This window comes from Phoca vitulina, unplaced genomic scaffold (assembly GCF_004348235.1).
Source record: "Phoca vitulina isolate PV1807 unplaced genomic scaffold, GSC_HSeal_1.0 scaffold25, whole genome shotgun sequence".
Lineage (NCBI taxonomy): Eukaryota > Metazoa > Chordata > Mammalia > Carnivora > Phocidae > Phoca > Phoca vitulina.
The window spans coordinates 39,648,903-39,670,468 of record NW_022589728.1 but is presented as its reverse complement, the minus strand read 5'-3'; the positions used below and the strand labels follow the sequence as shown (position 1 = coordinate 39,670,468).

Here is a 21,566-nt window from a genome sequence, read left to right as displayed (position 1 = left end):
TCTTATGTATACTCATTTACCCATTTGTTTCTAAATGCTTCCGAAAGGTTTACTGTCTTTACCTTAAACATCCTACTCTCTAAAATTAGTTTTTATCTTTTTAGCTCTTCACTGCACACCAAATCAAAGACGTCTGTTGGATCTTCTTCCTGCAGAAAATTAAGAGAGGAGATGTTGACCTTAGGGTGACAAGTTTATGGTTTCCAAAACTGGGAGCTACTTTGCAACTCTGTGTCCCAGTATTACTGTATTTAAACATTCTTTGACATTTCAGATGGCTGTTAAACTTGAATTATATATAAGCATAGCTCATTGCCTGAAATTATTTCTTTCTAGGTAAACAAGATTATAAAAAAACCAAACCTATTTTACGAGCAACCAAATTAAAAGCAGAAGCAAAGAAAACAGCAATAGGGATAAAGGTACCTGTATTTGGTAACTTTAAAATTTGATATATGCATGCCATTTCATTTTCTAAAACTGAATTGCATAAATGTTGAATGCTAAATGTTTTATGACATTTCAAAATCAAAGTCAATGCCAGAATTGAAGGTTTTTATAAGGAATTTACTTAATGGGAAACATCATTCTGATCAGGTCTTAAAATAAAACACAATGTCACATAAGAAAACCAGTTATACAGAAAGTTGCAATTTATTTTTTCCTCTAGCTACCGTGTATATTGTTCAAATATTTCAGTGATTTATGTGGCCTGAATAAAAAACTTAATTTCAATAAATTTAATTTTATGGTTATTGAAATTTTAGTTGTAATTATAGATACTTAGATCATTAATATATGTAATTTTACTCTGTGTATTATTATTATTGTCAGTACTCTCTATGATGAAATTCTAGTGATGTCCCCAAACTTGTTCTTTTAGAAAACCAGTGTTTTAACTGCTTAAGAGGGATAAATGCATCTGAGAATGATGTTAGCAGATATTAATCCAATGTGCTAGCACAATGAAGTTCAACAAAATTACGTTTACATTATTACTCATGTCAATTTTTTGCCAAGTATTTAGAGGTGAATCAAACTATAAATACAAAAATTAACTTGATGGTTCTACTGTCAAATGTGTAAAATTAAAGTGACTAGTATATATACTTTATTTAAATATTAAAATGTTAAAAGGAGATTTTGGTTTTTATCTGGCAGATGAAAAATCAATTTTTCTAAGTTATAGCTTATAGCAAATGCCAAGGTATTACTACTAGGCTGTAACAGCTGTTGAACTGCCAGATGATATATTTGGTTGTCTTCCAGAATTTGCTATTATGATCACGAAACACTGCCTTCTTTTTACTCTTGATTGCTGATTTTGATCAAGCATTGCCGTGTGATACGGTATGTTTTCACAACACAATCCCCTCAGTTAGTGCTGTGTGTCAGTTTTTAATGAAAAAAAAAGTAAATTGCCTTTTTTTGAAAAGACAGATGATTAATCTTTTGAAGTTTTCTTCTAATTTCACATGAAATTTTATTCATCTTTAAAATTATTTCCATGACATGATATTTCTAAAAGCATTAGTTAGGGTTTTTTTTCTCTTTATTGTACAGTTAGTTACCTGGTGATTGTCTCTTATAGTGAGAGCATTATTTGTAATTTTCCACCAAGGCACTATGTCACTCACTTTTAACTCTCTGTTTTGGTTTTGGGTTTTTTTTTTTAAAGAAAGATATTGGGGTAGCAAAATCCACTTGTGGCACAATATAATGAACAGCTATAAATCAGAATTTGAGAAATGGTGCAGCCATTCATTTATTAATATATATACATTCTCTTTATTTGCTCTTATAATTTTTATTATTTTAATTTGAGGAAATGACTAGTATCAGATAAATCTACCTTATAATGCAATTATCTAATATCATTTTATAAACAATGCAGAATTTGCTTATTTTTTTTGAGAAAAAAGTTTTTCTTAGATTTAATTTATGATCTAATGCATGTACAGAAGAATTTCTAACGACATCTGAACATAGCTTCTTTTTAATAAGCTAACATATCATTTTGATTTGTAAACCTGTGGAAAACAAAAACCTTAACTTTAAGCATTGGTCACTTTGCTTGAAAAATTATATGAAGAGCCCATTAAAATGATTTGAAACTCTTTAGAATCAGAACCATGGAGGTGTTTTACATTTCAAATCTGGCATACTAATTAGTTTGCTCTGTCAAACTTTGATTGCCTTGTCATTTTAGCATAGGATTTTAAATAACGAAGTTTCTTTCAGCAATTGCCATTTAATGCTGTTTAATTTCCCCAGTGAGTGATTTTATCCATATTGATAATGTCAGAGAAGCAACTAAGGACTAATGAACATCAAACATGTTTGACTCTTATCTAGTTGGTACAGGATGACCATAATATTATAGTATTTTATCACTTTACTGCTTATTTTTAGAATGAATCATAGTTATGCTCTTAAAATAATTTAAATCTATAGAAAATATGAACAGCTGCATGGAATAGAAAAATGCCAGCCATGACAACACTGAACACAGGAGAAAGAGGCCTAGGATCACATTCCTCTTGCCTCTTCCTGTCGTCTTGATCTAGCTAAGTCTAAGCTGACACATTTGCAAAAGCGATTATGCTATTACCTCACAGGGCTGTCAGAAGAGTTAAGTAATACCACAAAAACAGTTAACATTGAACCCAGGACATCAAATTCACTTATGAATTGTTAGCTGATTGAGGAAATATTTCTTTGAATTAGCCACTGCTGGTTTGTACAAATAAGACTTCCTTGGTTGTTTGTCAGTGGCCTTAAGATCCCCCACTTCAACTCAGGCTGCACTGTGTTATTATATTGCATATTATAAAATGTTCTTAGTTTTGCTGTGGAGATACTGATATTGCTGTTGTAAAGTTTTCCAAGTATTACATGATTTTAATATACTTCATATATATGTTATCTAAATCTTACTCAATCCTTCATTTTCTGTTTAGAAATGCTGTAAGTATTACAATGTTGTAGAACCTATAGAAAGAAAGATGACCAAGACAGGATCATCTGGGAGGAATTTATACAAGAAATAACTTCCAGATTTCATTACCACATAAAATCAAATCAACAGTATTGACTGAGAGATCTAGGACTGGAGATGTAAAGAATACACAATACAGTCTTTATGCTCAAACACTTTTAGTGCCTTTTTGTAAACATATGTTTAGTAATTGAAAATGTTTTGGGAGAACAGTAATGATTCAGAATAAGATGTGAATATTATTGTGTCAAAATCTAGAATTAATTTCTGTTTAGAAGCTATTTTATTTCCTGTGTCTTACCAATGTAAACAAAATGTTGTAATTTGTGATCCAGTAATGAGTGCTACCTAAAAAATATTAGCACAACTAAGATTTCCTATTTGGTTGCTGTTCAGTTAGATTATTTTTTAAGAATTACAACTTTGTTAAAAATTTTTTAGAATGTAAATACCCATATTTCCCAGTATTTAGAAGAAAAAAGATAATTCATATTTGTTAATTAATTAGTTCATTTGAAAGGTTTATTTGAAAGGTGTAATCTAATAAAAGAATAAGTATCAAAAATTTAATTTATCTGTTACATAAATAAAATCTTCAAGTGTCAACCAGATCCTGCGAACAACCTCTTGGGATGAGACATCTGGAAACGTTATTTCTTCTTTTTTTGTGATTTCGGATGTAAAACTAAAAATGGCCAGGGGGTGGGGGGTCATAAATGCCTACAGGTCTCTAAGTTATGGTTAGTGTCACCAGTATCCTGCAAGCAGTATTTTCAAATGTTATCGTTGTTTAACCTCTATACATTCAGTCCCCACAACAGTATGGGGCATTTTTTTTTTAAATGTTGCTATTCCTCCCCATTTAATACTCTTTAGCCCTACCCCCTCCACCATATATTCAGTAGACTTCATTGAATTAATGGATCCTCTGGAGTTGTATTCTATGAAGGTTCTTGGCTTCTAACCCTTAAAACCCATTTTCATGCCTCTGGATAGCCTGAAAATGTATAGTGAAGATGATAGAGAGTTTTTTGAAGGGACAAGGAGCAGTTGAAAAGCAGCAGTTAGAGGTGATTATCAAATGAGATGTGGATGATGGCCTCCAATCAAGAGTAAAAACTTTATTCTTGCTTTAAGCTTGTATGAATGGTGACTGCTGTTAAACAGTTTTGTTGTCCACTATACAGAACAGATGGAGTTTGCAGTTGTGTGTCACTTGTTTATTACATCCTCTTAAAATTAGTAGCTGTGTAACCAGATGGGTCTGGGAGCACAGCTGTGGATATAGGAATATAAATGAAACCTGTCTGATGCTGCCATGCCCTTTTGAGATGCTGAAGTGTTCCAACTGCAACAAAGAAAAATTCACTTTCGTTTGACATTATATTGATGTATTAGATTAAAATAGTTGACACTGAGTCTATCAACCCCCTGATTTTTATCAATATTTATTTTCATAGCTTGGAAATCTAAATAAATGTAAATTTGAAGCTAAATATCTGTATAAAGTGCCCATTTGTAATTTCAACATCCAGGTAAAAATTTCATGTTGATTATAAACCAAATTCATTTTAATGTTTTTAAAGTTTATTAGGTAGTATATGTTGAATTAGTAATTTTACATTCTGATGAAATGTAAAATATATTCACGTAAATGCAAATAACTTGCTTCTCCAGAAAACAATGCTGGGAATGGGTGTGATACACAATTGAAAATTAGAAAGGCATATTAGGCTCTTTAGGATATGGAACTGGCACTAGTTGCTCTTTTTTGATCTTTTTAGCCAAATGCTATGTTAATATCAAGAATATTCCTTAATGGTATGTGTGTAAGTCTGTGTGTGTTGTATACTGCACACTCTATATTTCATATAAATATGAAGTTTATGGACTTCTTAAGAGATAATAGGATTTTTGCCATAATATATGTAGTAAATTTTTGGCTACTATTTTAACATAATTAATATAACCCACATCAAATCACCAAATGAAATATTCAGAATCACCCTTCACAGTTCTGATAAATTATATTGTATCTTGCTTCGTGAACTAAGAGTCTTCAGTTTTGTTCCCCCACGTTATAAACTATGGAATTTAGAGTTTAAATTTAGTTTCAACAAAATAATATTTAATAAAGATTTACAGAGACATAATTTAGAAACTGGCTATAATAGCAGTTTCTTCCTATTAGAAAAAGAAAGATACATGTTTTAAAATCATGTCCTAAAGCTGAAACTAATAACAAATTAATTGAAGCAACAAATAAAGTTAAAGATACTCAAATAGAGAAGAGAGAAACTGTGTTGGCACAAACTACACTGCTTGCACCCAACATCTTGATATTCAAACTATGCAAATATATCAAAATTATAAAGTTTAATTTTACTATTAGAAAAGCACAAATTACATAGGAATAATAACAGAAATGAGTCACCCACTGATGTACTTGTCATTGCAGTTGGTATTGTCAAGTACAAAATAAGTTACTTTACTAAATGACAAGAAGTGTTAAACAAAAAGAATGTGATTAATTAGGTTTAAATTATTATTCTAGATGATGGAATTATATCGCTATTTTCTCTGATGAAATTCATAACATTAACCAATCTCTTTTCATCAATTTCAAACCTACTTTTTTTTTTTTTTCCCTCCTCAGGAAGTTGGCCTCGTACTTGCAGCTATATTGGCCCTCCTACTGGCTTTCTATGCTTTCTTTTATCTCAGACTGTCCACAGATGTTGACCCTGATCTGGAAGGAGATGAAGATTAGCTGAACAGCAATCAATGCATTAAAGGGAAATAATTTTACAAAAGCACCCCTTGGGACCAATACTTTCTAAAGTACTGAAACTGGAACATCTTGAATTCTTTCTGCTGGTATTTTCAGTTTTCAGAAATATCTTTTTAAATAGTTGCATAGGATATCAAGAAAAGAACCTTACCTAGCAATGGAGTATAATGTATGCTACCAGATACTTTTATAAATCTTTCTACTTTGACAAGCAACCTATTCATGGTGCGTTTAGATTAAATGGAAAACAGATCCTAAATTCTTCTGGTGTCTTAGCCAATTTATGTGTATAACTCCATCACTTACAGATTACTAAATCTATTTTTGTTCCATATACGTCGTAAGTAAAAGTATATATCCTCATTTACAGAAACATTCTCAAATCACATTCAGAGCCTAAGAAGCAAGGAAAAGTCATGGGAAATTTTTCATTTTACAAAGAAGCCCTGCTTTCTTTCCAGACATATTTTATATCATTAGAGAGACTATCTGCCATACATCTACAGTAATCTTTTTCCTTCTTTGCCAACTGTTCAGTGCACATGTGCTCCATCAGAAATGGCACCTGGATGACAGAAGCTCAAGAGTCACATATGTCTGTAAAATAGAGTTCCTTTCCTCTTGGGCTGTCTGAACTGGTGTAAATAGAAAGTTCAGTTGATCTTGATTTTAATTAACTTATTATTGTATTAATATAAACTTGGAATTCTATTTTAATTATGTGGTTCTGGCTGCTTGCAGTATCAGTTTGCCCTTCTTGTTAGGGAGATATGCAACAATCTGTCGTTTAGTTGTGCAGGTTTTTTTTTTTTTTTCACACAACAGTAACGGAAGTCCTACCTACTCAGAATAATTTTCTTGGGTTGTCTCTTAAACCTAAACAATACAAAGTTGGTTTACAAAATTACGTTTTGTCTATTGAGAGTTAATCAGAACTGTTTTGTGAAAGATAAATAATAGAAAATATATGTCTCATATTACTCGCATATGTAATTTTTTTGTTTACATAAATTTTCAAGATATTTTGAATTTGTTGGAGTATAACAATCAATATATTCAATATTTTTACCAGTAATGGATTTTTTAAAAATATTTTTAGAACACATGAATACATAAAGCTTAGAAAATGAGAAAATATGTGTCCACAGCAGAGCTGTTAGTTACTACCTTATATAAAGATGTATAAAAAATTAATAGTTAGAACCATGTGCACAAAGTGTTTTATATCATATACATTGTATTTATGAAGAGCAAATAAAATGTTAAGATTGTTTCCATATTTGCCCAGAGAAGAAAGCTTTGATGAATACACTCGATATTCTTTGAGACTTTTGGAAATAGTTGAATATGACTGTGTAGCATTATGTTCTGTAGAATTTTTTCAAGTAGCATAATTTATTTTATCAATGTGAAAACAGCCCAAAGTTCCAGTATCCTCACAGATCATTTATGCCAAACATCTGAGGGCAAAATTTAGCCAGTGTTATTTACTGGATTCTACCCCTTGAAATCACAAACTCATGAGACAGACCAAGAGTTCTTATACACTCACCACAGCAGACCAATCCAAGTGGCATTTTTAGGAAAGGTTGCAGCATTTAATGCCATGTGGTATGTCTGTTCGTGAAGTGGGTGGCAAGGGAATATCCAAGCTGGCATTTTGGATATGATGGGCCTTTTCCTTTCCTGAGTGACATGCCACATGTCAAGAAATACTGCTTTTCCCCCACTCCTATCACATTTACGTGAACAATTTTCATTTAGTTATTTTACCTCCCATATGGTGTTAAAAAGTCATATTAAATAAAGATTATTTCTAATTTCAGTAGTAATTTAAATGAGAAGATATGTAATAATTGTTTATTAGATACCTATCCAAGTGAAATACAACAGAATTTACAGTATTTAAAATAGATGAGTATACTCTTGGAAATGTCTGAAATTCATTACCCTGAAAAAAAAGTGTTACTCTTCCCTTCTGTTCTTGAGGTGTTCTCTTGAGGGAAAAAGGTTGTTTCTGATAGTAATAAGTATTAATCTATACATAGTATAATTATAGGCTAGTTTGGGTACCTCATTTTCTTGATATCCTGAGTCTCTGGCTAATCCATTTGTGTAATTGACTTATGATGGCTCCAGAGAACCATAAGTCCCAAAGGCTCAACTCTGATTTTAATAAATAGCAGGTAAACTGAGACAATATATGTTTATACAACACTGTTTTCATGAAATGTAAATTTTTCAAACTCACATTAACTGGGAAGGGGCCTGTAGAGAAATCCCAGATTGAAATCTGGTTTGAATCTTTGAAGATAGAAAGGTGATATCTGGCCTACATTTTCAGCAGACCACACTTCTGAATAGTGAGTGGTGTTTGGCATAAATCTAAGACTGGCACCAGACACAAATTTTAGGCGTGGGTTTTTCTCCTCCAATAATTCACTGCTCAGAGTAATTCAGGAGACAAAAACAGAAAAATTATAATGACTTTTCAGAATGTTAGAATCTATTTGCTAACATACTCTGCAGGATAAATTTTAGCTAATGCAGCAGACTTTACATATAGCCTATGGAATACTGTGAATGAAGCTTGAAGAGTAGCTTGTTCTTATTTTGCATGCAAAATAAACATTTATAGATTCATCTGAGAGGAGATATCGTAAAAATATAACCTCATCCAGGATTTCTTTTAAAACAAATGAACAAAAAGCCTATCATAGTACAGTATAGAGTTTGTTGTTTTAAGGTGGCAAATACTTGAAGATTTTCCATCTTTTCAATTTTTCTGAAATACTTTTACCCCAACCAATGATTGCAAGATCCTGAAAATATGTTCTTATCATTTCTGTAATTCCAGTAGTGTAGTGATCTGCACATATTTAATAAATGCTTGTCAAAATTTAAGTTAATTTCTTTTAGTGCTCTCAGAGTCTGGTACAGTTGCTGCATGTAAGAGATTATCAAAAATTATTTGCATTTAATAAATAAAACTTAGAAATCACTATATTGATTAACTCAGCATTTAACATTTATGATCATTGAATGTTCTGGGACAAATATATGTTTCATCCTGTTCCTGTTTAAGGTCAAAACAACTAGTGTTAAATTTGCTGTAGAACAGAAACATTGATTGCTCTTTTCTAGGAAATCAAATATGTTATTTTTATCTTAGTATTGTTGAAAACCACCCTCAGTGTTTTTAATTTAACTTATTATATATCCTCACTCCCAACAAAAATAAAACTAAATTTTCATTATAATGCTTATATTTATGTGAATACTAAAGCACTATATTTTCCAGATTCTAAAATGATATAGTCAATGATAATTCAGTAAATTATGGTTTATTTAGATGGGCTTCAGAAATAAAACTTCTAGAAATTAAACTTAGAGAATTTTCATATATTCCATCCGTAATGTAAGGTTGTTGAGCCAGAGCCTATCTAAGATAAGTACACTTACCTTGGACTTCTCTGGGGAGATTTCTACCATTTCTCCCTTAGCGGCTCTGCCTTCTTTTATTAGAATTGCTCCAATGCAGCCTGGATAGAATGGTGTTTGCTAGATTTTGTTCCACTGACATCATATCTAGAATCAGTGCAACCCACAGTAAAAAAAAAAAAAAAAACCTAGCAGATGAATTCAGTGCCAACAGAAACATTCTTACTATTTTATTTTGTATTTTAGCAATGCAGGTAAATATGAAGGGAACTGGGAGAGTCACTCAAAGAACTATACCAGTGTGGAAATATCCATAGTGGACCAGTAAATTCATTTAAAACAATTGAACTGCTGCCCTATTCAACATAGTGCCTCATTCTTAAATAATTTTTTTATCCTTAGCAACAGACATGAGATCCTTATTTCAAGAAAAATAAGATACTTTACATGCCAGAAGATTTTTTGATGACAGTACCCCCTCCTATTCTTCATTTTTTAAAACAACAACCAAATTGGTGGGGAGGCAGCCAAAATTTGAGGTACCAATGCCTCTCGAACAGATGTCGCACCATTATTTTTTAGCTCGTTTAGATGAATAAACATGTTAAACTGTGAAGTATTACATTTTAGATTTTTTCATTAAAAAAAGAGACAATCTGTTTACTGTCCTAATTGAGACAACAATCCTTGTGGTTGCCAGTTTTGGCAGTCATAACAATGAACTATAAATATTTGAACCAACCAAGTAAATGGTGACTATAAAGGCTATAGCATGTGTAAAGTTCTGTTTTCACGGGCACCCATCTTAGTATGCCTTTTTTTTTTTTCCTGACTTCTTCAAATACAATCGTGTAAATCTGAAGGTTCATGGTAAGCCTAAAAGAAATTGATTTCAATATCTAATTTCGTTCGAGTTTATTATCCTTTTTAGCGTTCAACTATCCATCTGCTTGTAACAAATTGCTTCTGCAGTTGCTCCACTGAAGGTCACAAGGCAGGTCTTCATTGCATTGCGTTCTCTGTACCTCCTAGGGTAACACAAAAAATCAGAGTTTTTTTTCTGTTTTCATATTTATAAAGCGAGGTTAAAGACACTGTAAGTCTCTTAAATTGCAGCAATTAGTTTTGTAAGAGAAGGTTTTATAAATAAACCATGTTGAGATAGAACTCTGGCTGTAATGTCCATGAGAAGGAGGTCACAGTTTTAGCTGCAGTGGGATGCTTTGCATGAAGCGCTGTCATGTGAGAAGTTTGTAGATCAAAGAGAAATAATCCAGACACAAACAATCATTTATTATGCTAGTTCCCAAACATTGGTGATCCAGATAGCGAGCGCCCTTGTAGGCATCTTATTTAAGTACCATTGCTCCCTTTTCTACCCTTCACCTTTTCCACTATCTGCCCTAATTCTATACTCTAGGCAATCTCTAACATTTCCTCTCTGTTTGTCTGAACCTCACTTGTACGTTAAGTCGCATTTAACTATGTACTTACCGTATTAACTGCCTCTATTTTTTTTACTTAAAATCAAGACTGTTTTTCCCACTCTCACTCCTTACCCCTTTTTTAACACTGACCACATGCATTACACAAAACTAGAGAGAAGAATGAACCACAGTATACCCATCACCTAGAGTCAACAATTACCAATATTTTGCCACTCTTTTGTTCCCCCATTTTTTTTTTTTTTGTAACTTGAGGTATTTTAAAGCAAACGTCAAATAAGGTGACACTTTACCTACAAATATCTCAGTATACATCTCTGACAAGAACTTTCGTTTCTTGTTTGTAATTTGTTTTTTTTTTCTTGCATTACCAAGAAGCTATTATTACAGCTAATAGGATTAGTTATTTCTTCAAATCATTTCATACCAAGTCCATATTAGAATGTCCCTAATTGTCTTCAAGATACCTGTTTATAATAGGTTTGGATCAAGATCTGTACTGCATTTGATTGTAAGCATCTTAAATTTCTTTTATTCTATAGCAAATCTCGTTTTCTTTAATGCCACTGATTTGTTGAAGAAACCACAATATTTGTCCTCTTGAATGTCCAATATTCTAAACTTGGCTATTTTCATTTTGTTATTTATTTTATACCTCTATTTTTCATATTTTCTGTAAATTAGGAGTTGGATCTTAGGCTAGATTAGATCCAGATAGTTTTGTTATTGTTATTTGTTTGTTTTTAAGGCAATAGTATGTCATAGTACTTAATGAGACACATTATCTCTGGTTGTCTCATTTATGATGATGCTGAAATTTACCAGTGGATTCATGTGCTAGTAACCTGATTCCCTCCAAAATAAGATTTATATCAACATTTTGCCTAAAGCTTTTAGCATCTGTTTATAATTATTCCCTAGGTCTATTATCTCATTTGATGATTTTTTGACATTACAAAATGACAATTTTTTAAACGTTTTACTTATTTTTTTTTCAAGAGAGAGTGAGAGAGCATGTGCACAAATGAGATGGAGGGGTGGGGCAGAAGGAGAGGGAGAGAGAGAATCCTAAGCAGACTCCATGCCCAGCACAGAGCTTGCCCTGGGGCTTGATCTCAGGACCCCGAGATCATTACCTGAGTCGAAATCAAGAGTTGGACACTTAACTGACTAAACCACCCAGGCTCCCCAGAATGACAATTTTCGATCATTCCTTCAGCATTTAAGTGAAATTATTGAAAAAAAAAAAAAACAAAAATAAGAAACTTAATCAACTATTTGGTTACCTTAAAATATGGCTCATAACAGGAAAAGAAGGATAAATTCTTGAATCTTTGCCTTTATCAAATTTCAGTGGAGATTTGCCATTGCTATTCCTGTTGTAGTTTTTATTATCACTATAAAGCCATAGATTTTACATATGTGATGTGTGTTTCAACCCAATGCAATCATCATTCTTTTCAATACTGAAATACAAATTCCATTATCATGCTTTATATTAGAGGTATTATCATTAAAATCATGAAATTTTTATGCTTTTATATGATTTTACATTTTTCCGAAAGTAATAGCCAATGGAATCAGATTTTTAAAATAATAGGAGTAAGTGGTAAATGTGGAAAAAGACTAATATTTGCAGATTATATGATTAACTGGAAAACTAATAAGATATTGAGTAAGATTTATATAACATGGTCCATTAGAAAATAACTATGTGAAAATTAATGGCTCTATCTAATAATTACAATAGTTAGCTAAATATCATAAAAATATTTATTACAATCACAATCAAAATTATGAATTGTCTAGAAAAAAATCAGCAAGAATTATGAAGAGTCTTCATTGGAAAAAAGACCTTGCAGGGTAAGATAATCAAACTTTAATAAAAAGAGACCAACTGTCTCCCTGGATGAGATGATTCAATACTGTACAAATTTAAACTTTCTTCTAAATTGGAAACAGAAAAGAGAACCTTAATCCACCAGATATTAAAGTGTATTATAAAGTTATAATAATTAAAATAATCTCATAGTCAAGGAAAGTAGACAAAGCAATAAAATGTGCTGTCTGGAAATAGATCAAAATATAAATATTCACTTAATGTATCCTGTAAGTCATGAAGATGGAAAGATAGATTACTTATTAAATATATTAAAACAATTGAGTATCCATTTGGAAATTAAAAGATGCCTATACCATGACTTTAAAACAAGATTAATTTCTGATGGAATTTATTATTTCTAAATGAAAAAAACCCATAAAAATTATTAGAAGACACTACAGCATTTTTAGAATCTTATAGTACAGAAATTATTTCTAGGCATTGATTCATGAGTCAGAAATCATAAAGGAAATACTGTTGGATTATAACACATTAAATTAAAATCTAACACGCAGCCCAGCACTCTGTGTTAATTAAAGATGTGAAGAAACAGTCTCTTTCATATACTGCTTGGGGGAATGGTAATCTCACACACTTTCTGGAAGGCATTTTTGCAGTGTACTTTAAAAGTCTAAAATTTCATATATACTTTAGTTGCTTCCATATCTCTTTAGAAATTCTTTCAAGATAATAATGCCTGTAGTGTGCAGAAGCGCACAAAGTATGTTAACCACAGCTTTGTTCATGGCCTCAAAAAACCTGAAAGCAATGAAAATGTCCAACATAAGAGTCTTTTTATACAAGTCGTGTTACATCTATTAAATAAAATGTGATGGATTCATTAAAATAATATGTATTTATACCTACGGATATGGAGAGAGGTGAAGAAGCACTTAAAAATAGGATACATGTGATAGGATTCTATTTTGCTTGAATGTGTATGTCTGTGTGTGTGTGTGTGTGTTAGTTTTGTAAGAGAAGGTTTTATAAATAAACCATGTTGAGATAGAACTCTGGCTGTAATGTGTGTGTGTGTACACATGTGAGTCTATCTGAGTATATTTGAAGAATATTTAGGAAGAAGTAAAAGACTATTTCTGGATATTAGATTATAAGTGATTTTTACTTCTTTATATTGAGTGAATCAATCTCCACTCTACAGAGAGGACTGGAAAGACCATGTTTTAGTGAGCTATATCATGAGTCCAGACACATGGTAAGTCTGTCTGTTTTTTTCCATTATGTTTTTCTATTTTTCATTCATTTAATAACCATTAAGCACTTATCAGGTACTAATAAGTCATCTTTCAAATTCCCCATCTATACACAATGTTAAGTAGTATAGAAAAAGGTGGCTCTGCTTTTTTCATAGTGAGAAATTCAGAATGTTTCAGAAAGGAACTGATATTTAAGTTCATTAATTTTCATTCAAAAAATATTTATTGAGCTCATTTGCCACATGGCAGAACTGTACTTTATGCTTGCAACAAATCCTTGAACATTACGAACAAGAAAACAAAAATAGTACTCTTGCTCTCATGACATATGACTTGAGAGATGGTGATGGTTTCATCAAACAGAAAAAGAGGGTGAAAAAGGTATTCCAAGTGAGAAAAAAACCAATGAAAGAGCACAAAGACATATTAGTGCTTGGCCTGTGGGGTAGGAAGATTATGTCCGTTTGCGCTCATTGTTAACCTTCTTTCCTTCCTCTGCCTAAAACCATTTTCTCTTATTTAATCTGTAAAATGCCTACATATCTATCCTTCAAGATTTATCTATTCCCAGATAAATCCCCAGACTTTCCCCACAGAAGCCCCCGACCCTACCCACCCAAGGCTAAGTTAGGTGATTCTTCTCTTACATAGAATCTATTCCATGATTACCCATTTATGTGCCTCTTAACTGGACTCTGAGGTCTTTAAGGAAGGAACTCTGGGTTTTATTGCTTTATCTCAAATGCCAATCGCTGCACTAGACACATGGTTTATTCCACAGTAAATATGTTTGAATAAGTACTACACCTCATTCCCATAGAACAGGATTTCTCAGCTTTGGCATTATTGACATTTTGAGCCAGCTAATTCTGTGTGTGGAGATGTTGTGAATTGTAGGATGTTTAGCAGGGAACCTAGATGCTAGTAATCAGCTAGATGCCAGGGGCACCTCCTCCTGCCCCAGTTATAGTTGGAGGAGGTCCATCGAGAGGATGTGACCACTGGCTGACCCGTGAGCTGCACAGGAGCCATGGGCAAGCTGAGGCCCCTCAGGTGGGCCCCTGTCTTTGGAATGTACTTCCGTCCTCAGCAGGTTTTCACAGCCAGAAGCGTTAGTTTTCAAGGCTGCAACCTCGACCGAGCAACGTGGGCAGTACACTGACTGAACCCAGGTAAGGCCTCTTCATACTTTTAAGATTTCGTAGTGCCGGGCGCCTGGGTGGCTCAGTCGGTAAGCGTCTGCCTTCGGCTCAGGTCATGATCCCAGGGTCCTGGGATCGAGTCCCACAGCGGGCTCCCTGCTTGGCGGGAAGCCTGCTTCTCCCTCTCCCACTCCCCCTGCTTGTGTTCCCTCTCTCGCTGTTAAAAAATAAACAAAAAATCTTTAAAAAAAAATAAAAATAAAAAAAGATTTCGTAGCACCGCCGCCCAGACAAGCCTTGCGCTTATTCCCTTGCTTATTAAACCTCTTTCTCCCATCTCCCCTTGCCAGCTGTGTCTGGGGGCCTGTTTCAGATTTCACTGGGGAAGCTGCTGAGGATTCGAACCAATAGTTATGACAACCAAAAATGTCTCCAGACATAGCAAAGTGTCCCCTGGGGTCAGAATGATTCCCAGCTGTACCCCTGAGAACCACCACTGCCCTAGAACTATGAAAATCACAGTTGCAATGAGAACAAGGTGGAAATGGGGAAGTCTGGGACAGGACTTTAGAGTTACTTCAAGTCATTTTTCAGAGGCATTTAATTTTTGTTAACTCCAAGCATTCCTAGCTCTATACAAATTGTTGACTCAAATCCTATACTCATTCTGGTGGGTGGTGGTGGGGGGGGAGGTCACAAGAGATGTCTGAACTTGACCCACCTGCTGCTCAAATCCCTGGTGTTACTGCAAGCTTGTTTTGTTTCTTTTCTCAAAGGAAAGGGAGAAGGACTTTAAGATATCGATGTTATCCAACAATCTAGAACTTTTTTTCAAGAAATTTTAAACACACCGTAAGACAAAACTCCTAAACCAGGAAAGGACGGCCCTTCCACCTCCTTTTATGTATGTATGTATGTATGTATGTATTTACTACTAACAAGACACATTCAGTGCAGCCAGAGAAATTTTATACATAGGTAGCTAAATAATGAGCCTTAGAAACATAACATAATTCTTAGAGTTATCAGAAACTTTAATGTATAAATTCTTTTTCGTGGATGCAGTGTCTGACCCCCATTTTCTCTATTTTTGAATGTGAAATGACTCATATTTTAAAAAAGCATATATATGTACATGTATATTGCTGAGAGATAGGAATAAAATAAATACGTATCCATGCAACTGGTGCCCGGCTGACTGACATTTCTTATTGTTTGGCTATTTTACTTTTTGCCTTTTCGAAGAGTATATAAAGATGTTTCCCTTTAAAAAATTTCATTTTCCTGATCATCTTTATTGTTTCACCATTAGTTCTACCGTTGATTCTCTTAAGATTTCCAAGGATCCTCTGCTGTCATCGGTAAATGGATACTTTATGTTGTTCTTATCCAATCCTTATTGTTTGGGTTTTCCCAAACAATATTAAATAATCCAAGAATTATTTAATAGAAATTTTAAAAATATATATGTTTACAGGTAGAACAGTCTGTTATTTAAATTTTAAAGTTCAAGTTTTACTGCACAGCAATCAGTGTTGCTTCCATTATTTCTATTTTGTGGAACTTGCTCATGTTTTCTATTTGACCTAATACATAATTACTTTTTGCAAATGATTCATGTACACTTTAAAAAGTGGTATATTCTATTATAGTATTATGTTCAATATTAGTACATAAAATCTACCTTATGCTGTACAGATCTTCAACACTTATTTTTCATCCATTTGACTTGCCTTATACTGAGACTGGTACATTAAAGTCTTTTATTATTAGGTACTTACTTGTTCTTGCATCTTCTGTGGTATTTGCTTTTGAACATGGTTGCTCTTTTATTTGGTATATTGATATTCATAGCTATTATATCTTTATTGTGAGTTTTGGCTTTAGCATTATAGAGTATTTTTGATACTTTTTGGCCTGATTTCTACTTTTTTTTAAATATCCATACTGATGTGGGAAACAAAGGCAACTGGTGATGTTGGAGGAAATGTAGATAAAATTGAATGTCCTCATAACGTGCTGCCCATTGACAGATACTTGAGACAGAGAGTATAACATTTCTCCAGGAAGCACCCAACTTGTCTTAATGTTAATCCCCTGCTAGAGGGAAAAACAACCTTGGTTTGACAATAGCAAGGCCTCCAGTATCTGGTGAGTCTTCTTTACATAGGAAAATCCTTTTGGAACGTCCCTTATCTTTACTCCCCCTCCCCCCAAAGTATAGAATCAGTTGCCCCTCACAATCCGGGGGCAGCCGGGAGCAGAGGTAGCAACAGCCTCTGCCATACCTCTTCCTGCCCCCGGGTCCTGTCCCCGTGCTTTAATAAAACCACCATTTCGCACCGAAGATGTCTCAAGAATTCTTTCTGGGCCATTGACTCTGGACCCCACCACCAAACCTCATATATATTAAAAAACTACATCGAATATCACGCTTCCTGCTTTCTCATAGTTTTGTTTTCCTGATATATCTTTTCCCACACTTCTAATTTCAACCTTTGGAATCACTGTATGTGAGGTGGTCCCCTTGCATAGAACCATAGAGTTGATATTTGCTTCATGAGCCAATTAGGAATGTTTTTCTTGTAATGGATGAGTCAAGCCCATTCACAGTTTTTGATGTGGCTAATATACTGGTATCAATTCTGTGTATAATTTTATGTAATAGTTACCATGTTAATTTTGTTATATATGCTATGTTTCTCTGATATATCTCTGCTTTTATAAAAAGATTATTTTGGTATTTTTGAACATTGGTATTTTTATTTAGAGGTTTCTCTTATATTTACACATTTTTTTTGCACTTGAGAACATTTTTATAAAAAACCTTTTACTCTGTGGACTGTCAATCTTACATGATATCCTTGATTCTCATCCATTGCCTATAAAACAGTCAATAATCTTATTGTATTTCCTTCTTTGTCTTTTCCTTCTATTTCAAGGTGTTTTCTTTCTAATTTGCCAGAGTATATCATAGGTAACACATAATACGTACACACTACTCTTCCTTCTGGCCTTGTTACTACCCTCCTTTTAGGCATTTAATTCTTTTTTTTTTTTTAAAGATTTTATTTATTTATTTGAGAGAGAGAGAATGAGAGACAGAGAGCATGAGAGGGAGGAGGGTCAGAGGGAGAAGCAGACTCCCTGCTGAGCAGGGAGCCTGATGCGGGACTCGATCCTGGGACTCCAGGATCATGACCTGAGCCGAAGGCAGTCGCTTAACCAACTGAGCCACCCAGGCGCCCCTAGGCATTTAATTCTTACACTTAATTCTAACATTAAATCTATGAAATGCTAATCATTAATTCTTTTGCCAGAATTCTTCAGGTTTTGTCCTAGTTGAATGAAGCTCATCCAAACAAGGAAGGGCTCATGTGTAAAGAATTCTGTGGATTCATAAGCGTTTAAAAGTGTTTTTCTGTTGCCTTGACATTTGAGGGGCAGTTGGCTGTTTCTAAAATACTCGGCTTGCAAGTATTCAAGTATTCAAGTATTCAAGTCCTTGAATTTCTTTAAAATATTGCTTTTCACTGTTGCTTTGTTTTGTATGTTGCCCTTGAGAAGTTTGATGCCAGGCTATTTTTTTTTTTTAAATAGTGATTGCAAGTAATTTGATCTTACTGTCTGTATACCCTGAATGCTTTTCTTTGTCTTTAAATTCGTACTGTTTCTCTAGGATATGTCTCAGAGTTTGTTTTTGAGTTTTCAAAGATACACAGTGGGCCCTTTGAATATGTAAAAATGGTTACTTTTCTTAGTCTTCAAAATTTTTTTATTATAGGTTTACGTATCAGTAATAGTATGTTTTGTTTTCCTTCTTCAAAGACTTCAATTATATGTATGTTGAACTCTCTTTGCATATCTTCTATTTCAACCATTTTCTCTTTGACCATTTTACATGTTACCTTATCTCATTTTTATCCTCTTGGTTTTCTTGCTTTTCTTCAACGTCTCTTACTCAATTTCACTAGAATCTATTATACCTTAGATACCTTTTAATTTATTCTTTATTTCTGAGATGGACTTGTTTTCTTTAGTTTTTTACTGAAATCAATTAACTCTTAATGATTTACTTTCTTTTTTTTCCCACTTATGGGCTTAGGTTTAAAATTTCTGATTCTTATTTGTATCTATATCTACATCTATGCATATCTTCATATCTACATCTAATCTCCAGCTGCTTATTTGAGGATTATCAATTCAGTGAAAAATTGTGTTAGAGTGCTCTTCTGTTTTGTGGACTTTTCTTTATTCTTTTCTTCTTTGGTAGGGAGCATTTCAACAGCTGAAGTATTTCAATTGAATTTTCTGTTTCCTTCTTCCATTAACTTTGTATGGAGTTAGCTTGATTTTTTTTTTTTTTCCTATTCCTAGTCATTTTGGGGGTAGAGTCTGTAGTCCAGGAGTGCCCCCTTCTGTCAGTATAGTAAGGCCGGTTTCTTATATGAATGCCCTAGTGGTAGGGGAGACAAGAATTGGCATGCCTTGTGTCTCTTTTATTTCTGAATTCCCCTCTTACTTTTTTCTTTCTCACTTCTACTACATCCTCAAGGGCATAATCTTTTCTCTACTTTTAGGATTGTCTCCAGGAAGCAATGCTTTTTGAAGCTTCTGACTTCTGCAGTACAACTCATTTTCTAACCTCTTTCCTATAGCTGATACTGTGAACTACCAAATACCAGACACCAAATTTTGCCACTTAGCATTGTACTTTCTTCTCTGGGGTCTTTGCTTTGTCTTTGTATTCCACTTTTTAATGGTATCTCTTCAGCTTCTTTTTTCCTATGTTTGTCATCTACAGGCTCAAGAGATCATTTGGCTGTGGTGTTTATATCTCTATAAACACTGTAAGATAACTTAATCATGATATTTTCTACTTCCTAGTAAAGCTAAAGGCTTGAGTCATTTGGGATTTTATTTGTACTGATTTTTGATATTAATCATTTTGGGGGAAGATTTGAGGAGAGATTTGGTTTCAGAAGGACACCATTATATCCAGTCCCAGAATTTGCTTGGAAATAGAGTTTGAAATTGACTATTTTCTAGGTTAAATGTATAAGGTTACCTTGGATTTGTTTTCAACAGGTTTTATTATATTTTGAATTTAAATTTTTTGTGTGTAAGTTGCATATCCCTAACCGGACTCCATAATTTGAGGGGAGGGGTCTTGTAGTTTTGATTTTTACCACAGTACTTGGTATATTAATGTACACATAATGGTTTCTCAGTAAATATTAATTAGTTATTAAGACTATCATTTATTGATATAAGTAAATATTATATATGATACTTAAAGCAAAACATTTGAGTTATTTATAGATCTTTTAAAAAAGATTTCTTACTTCAGAATAAATGTTGAGAAATATCTTCTGAAACAACTAAAATATAGTTCAATTTCTTAAAAAGAAGCCAGGTTTTAAGGGAAACACCCATCTGAGGACACATTCTCATGAAATAATAGAGACTGAGTAATTTCTCCAATTCATACTTCTCAATACCTTCTCTGCAAAAACACAAAAGAAAACTTATACAGTTTGTTCTTTATTTTAGCATGTGTGAAAATTAAAGCAACAAACAATAAGGAAATATAACACATTATTATAATCTCTGCTATTTATTAATTCATTTAATTTATATGCAAATTATATGTTTTAATAATCATAAATTGCTTGGCATCAGGTTGTTCCTAGTAATGAGCAGTTTTAGAGATGGCACTTTTTTGAAATTCTAATAAAGCATTCCACAGAGCTCTCTTCCTTTGTGAACATTGCTGCCCCTTGAAACAACCTGAAATACAGAGCTGAAATGATTTAAAACCTCAGAAGAAGGTTTTTAAGGTTGGAATAGGAAGCCACTCTTGGCTTCATGGCTAGATCTGAACATTGAAGTTAAGAAGCAATTTCAAATCAATCTGTAGAAAGATTTTACCTCTGATCATGAGCAAACAGAGGCCCTCTCTCCAGTAGGTGTCAGGAGTCATGTGATGGACACTAATGATGTCTGCTGCCTTTTATCATCTGTCAGGGACAAGTCACATTTATTTCCACACAGACAGTGAGAACATTTAATGAAACAAAACAGCATTATCGAGCTCCAGGTTTCCCAATCTTCTTTGGTCCTAGAAATGAGGCTTCAGGTTCATTAAATTGTGGCTTGTGGAGGGATACCACAATTATAGCCTACTGAACCAAAAATTATAATAAGATCCCAAAGCAAAGCTTTAATATACACTAACCTCCTCTTTCTATTTTAAAAGTTGAAATCAATACAGCAATATCACAGGTTTAGGATATATATGTTTTATCATTCTTTAATATATATGTGCATTAAAGAAAAAATATGAAAGCTAATAAAAAAACTCAATCCAAATCATATTATCAGAAATATTCCCTAATAATATTTATATATTTGTGCTTTTCCTTTTAGCCTTCTAGGCGTTATAGTACATTCATATTCTTATAAAAATATGTAATTTATTTGTTCCCAGACCTCAATAGCCTGTGACTACAGCAACACCCACATTTTTGCTCTCTTTAATCAAAAGAATGCATATGTAGGCAGATACAGGTCTACCATATTGCCATATTCTTTCTAATGTATTCATTCACTCAACAGATACTTAATGCATTTGTACTACATGCAAGGCA

General features: G+C 33.3%; 1 protein-coding gene across 5 annotated transcripts in view; it reads left to right on the top strand.

Annotated features, from left to right (window-relative positions):
• The window catches only part of TRIQK (triple QxxK/R motif containing), an 84,615-nt gene extending 75,199 nt beyond the window's left edge, over positions 1-9,416 (top strand). For all 5 annotated transcript variants that reach the window (XM_032421690.1, XM_032421689.1, XM_032421688.1 and 2 more), the window contains 2 exons: positions 337-422; positions 5,655-9,416. In XM_032421690.1, coding sequence (XP_032277581.1) covers positions 337-422; positions 5,655-5,768 — 200 coding nt within the window. In that variant the 3' untranslated portion in view covers positions 5,769-9,416. The remainder of the gene's footprint in view (positions 1-336; positions 423-5,654) is intronic.
• The last annotated feature ends 12,150 nt before the right edge of the window (positions 9,417-21,566 follow it).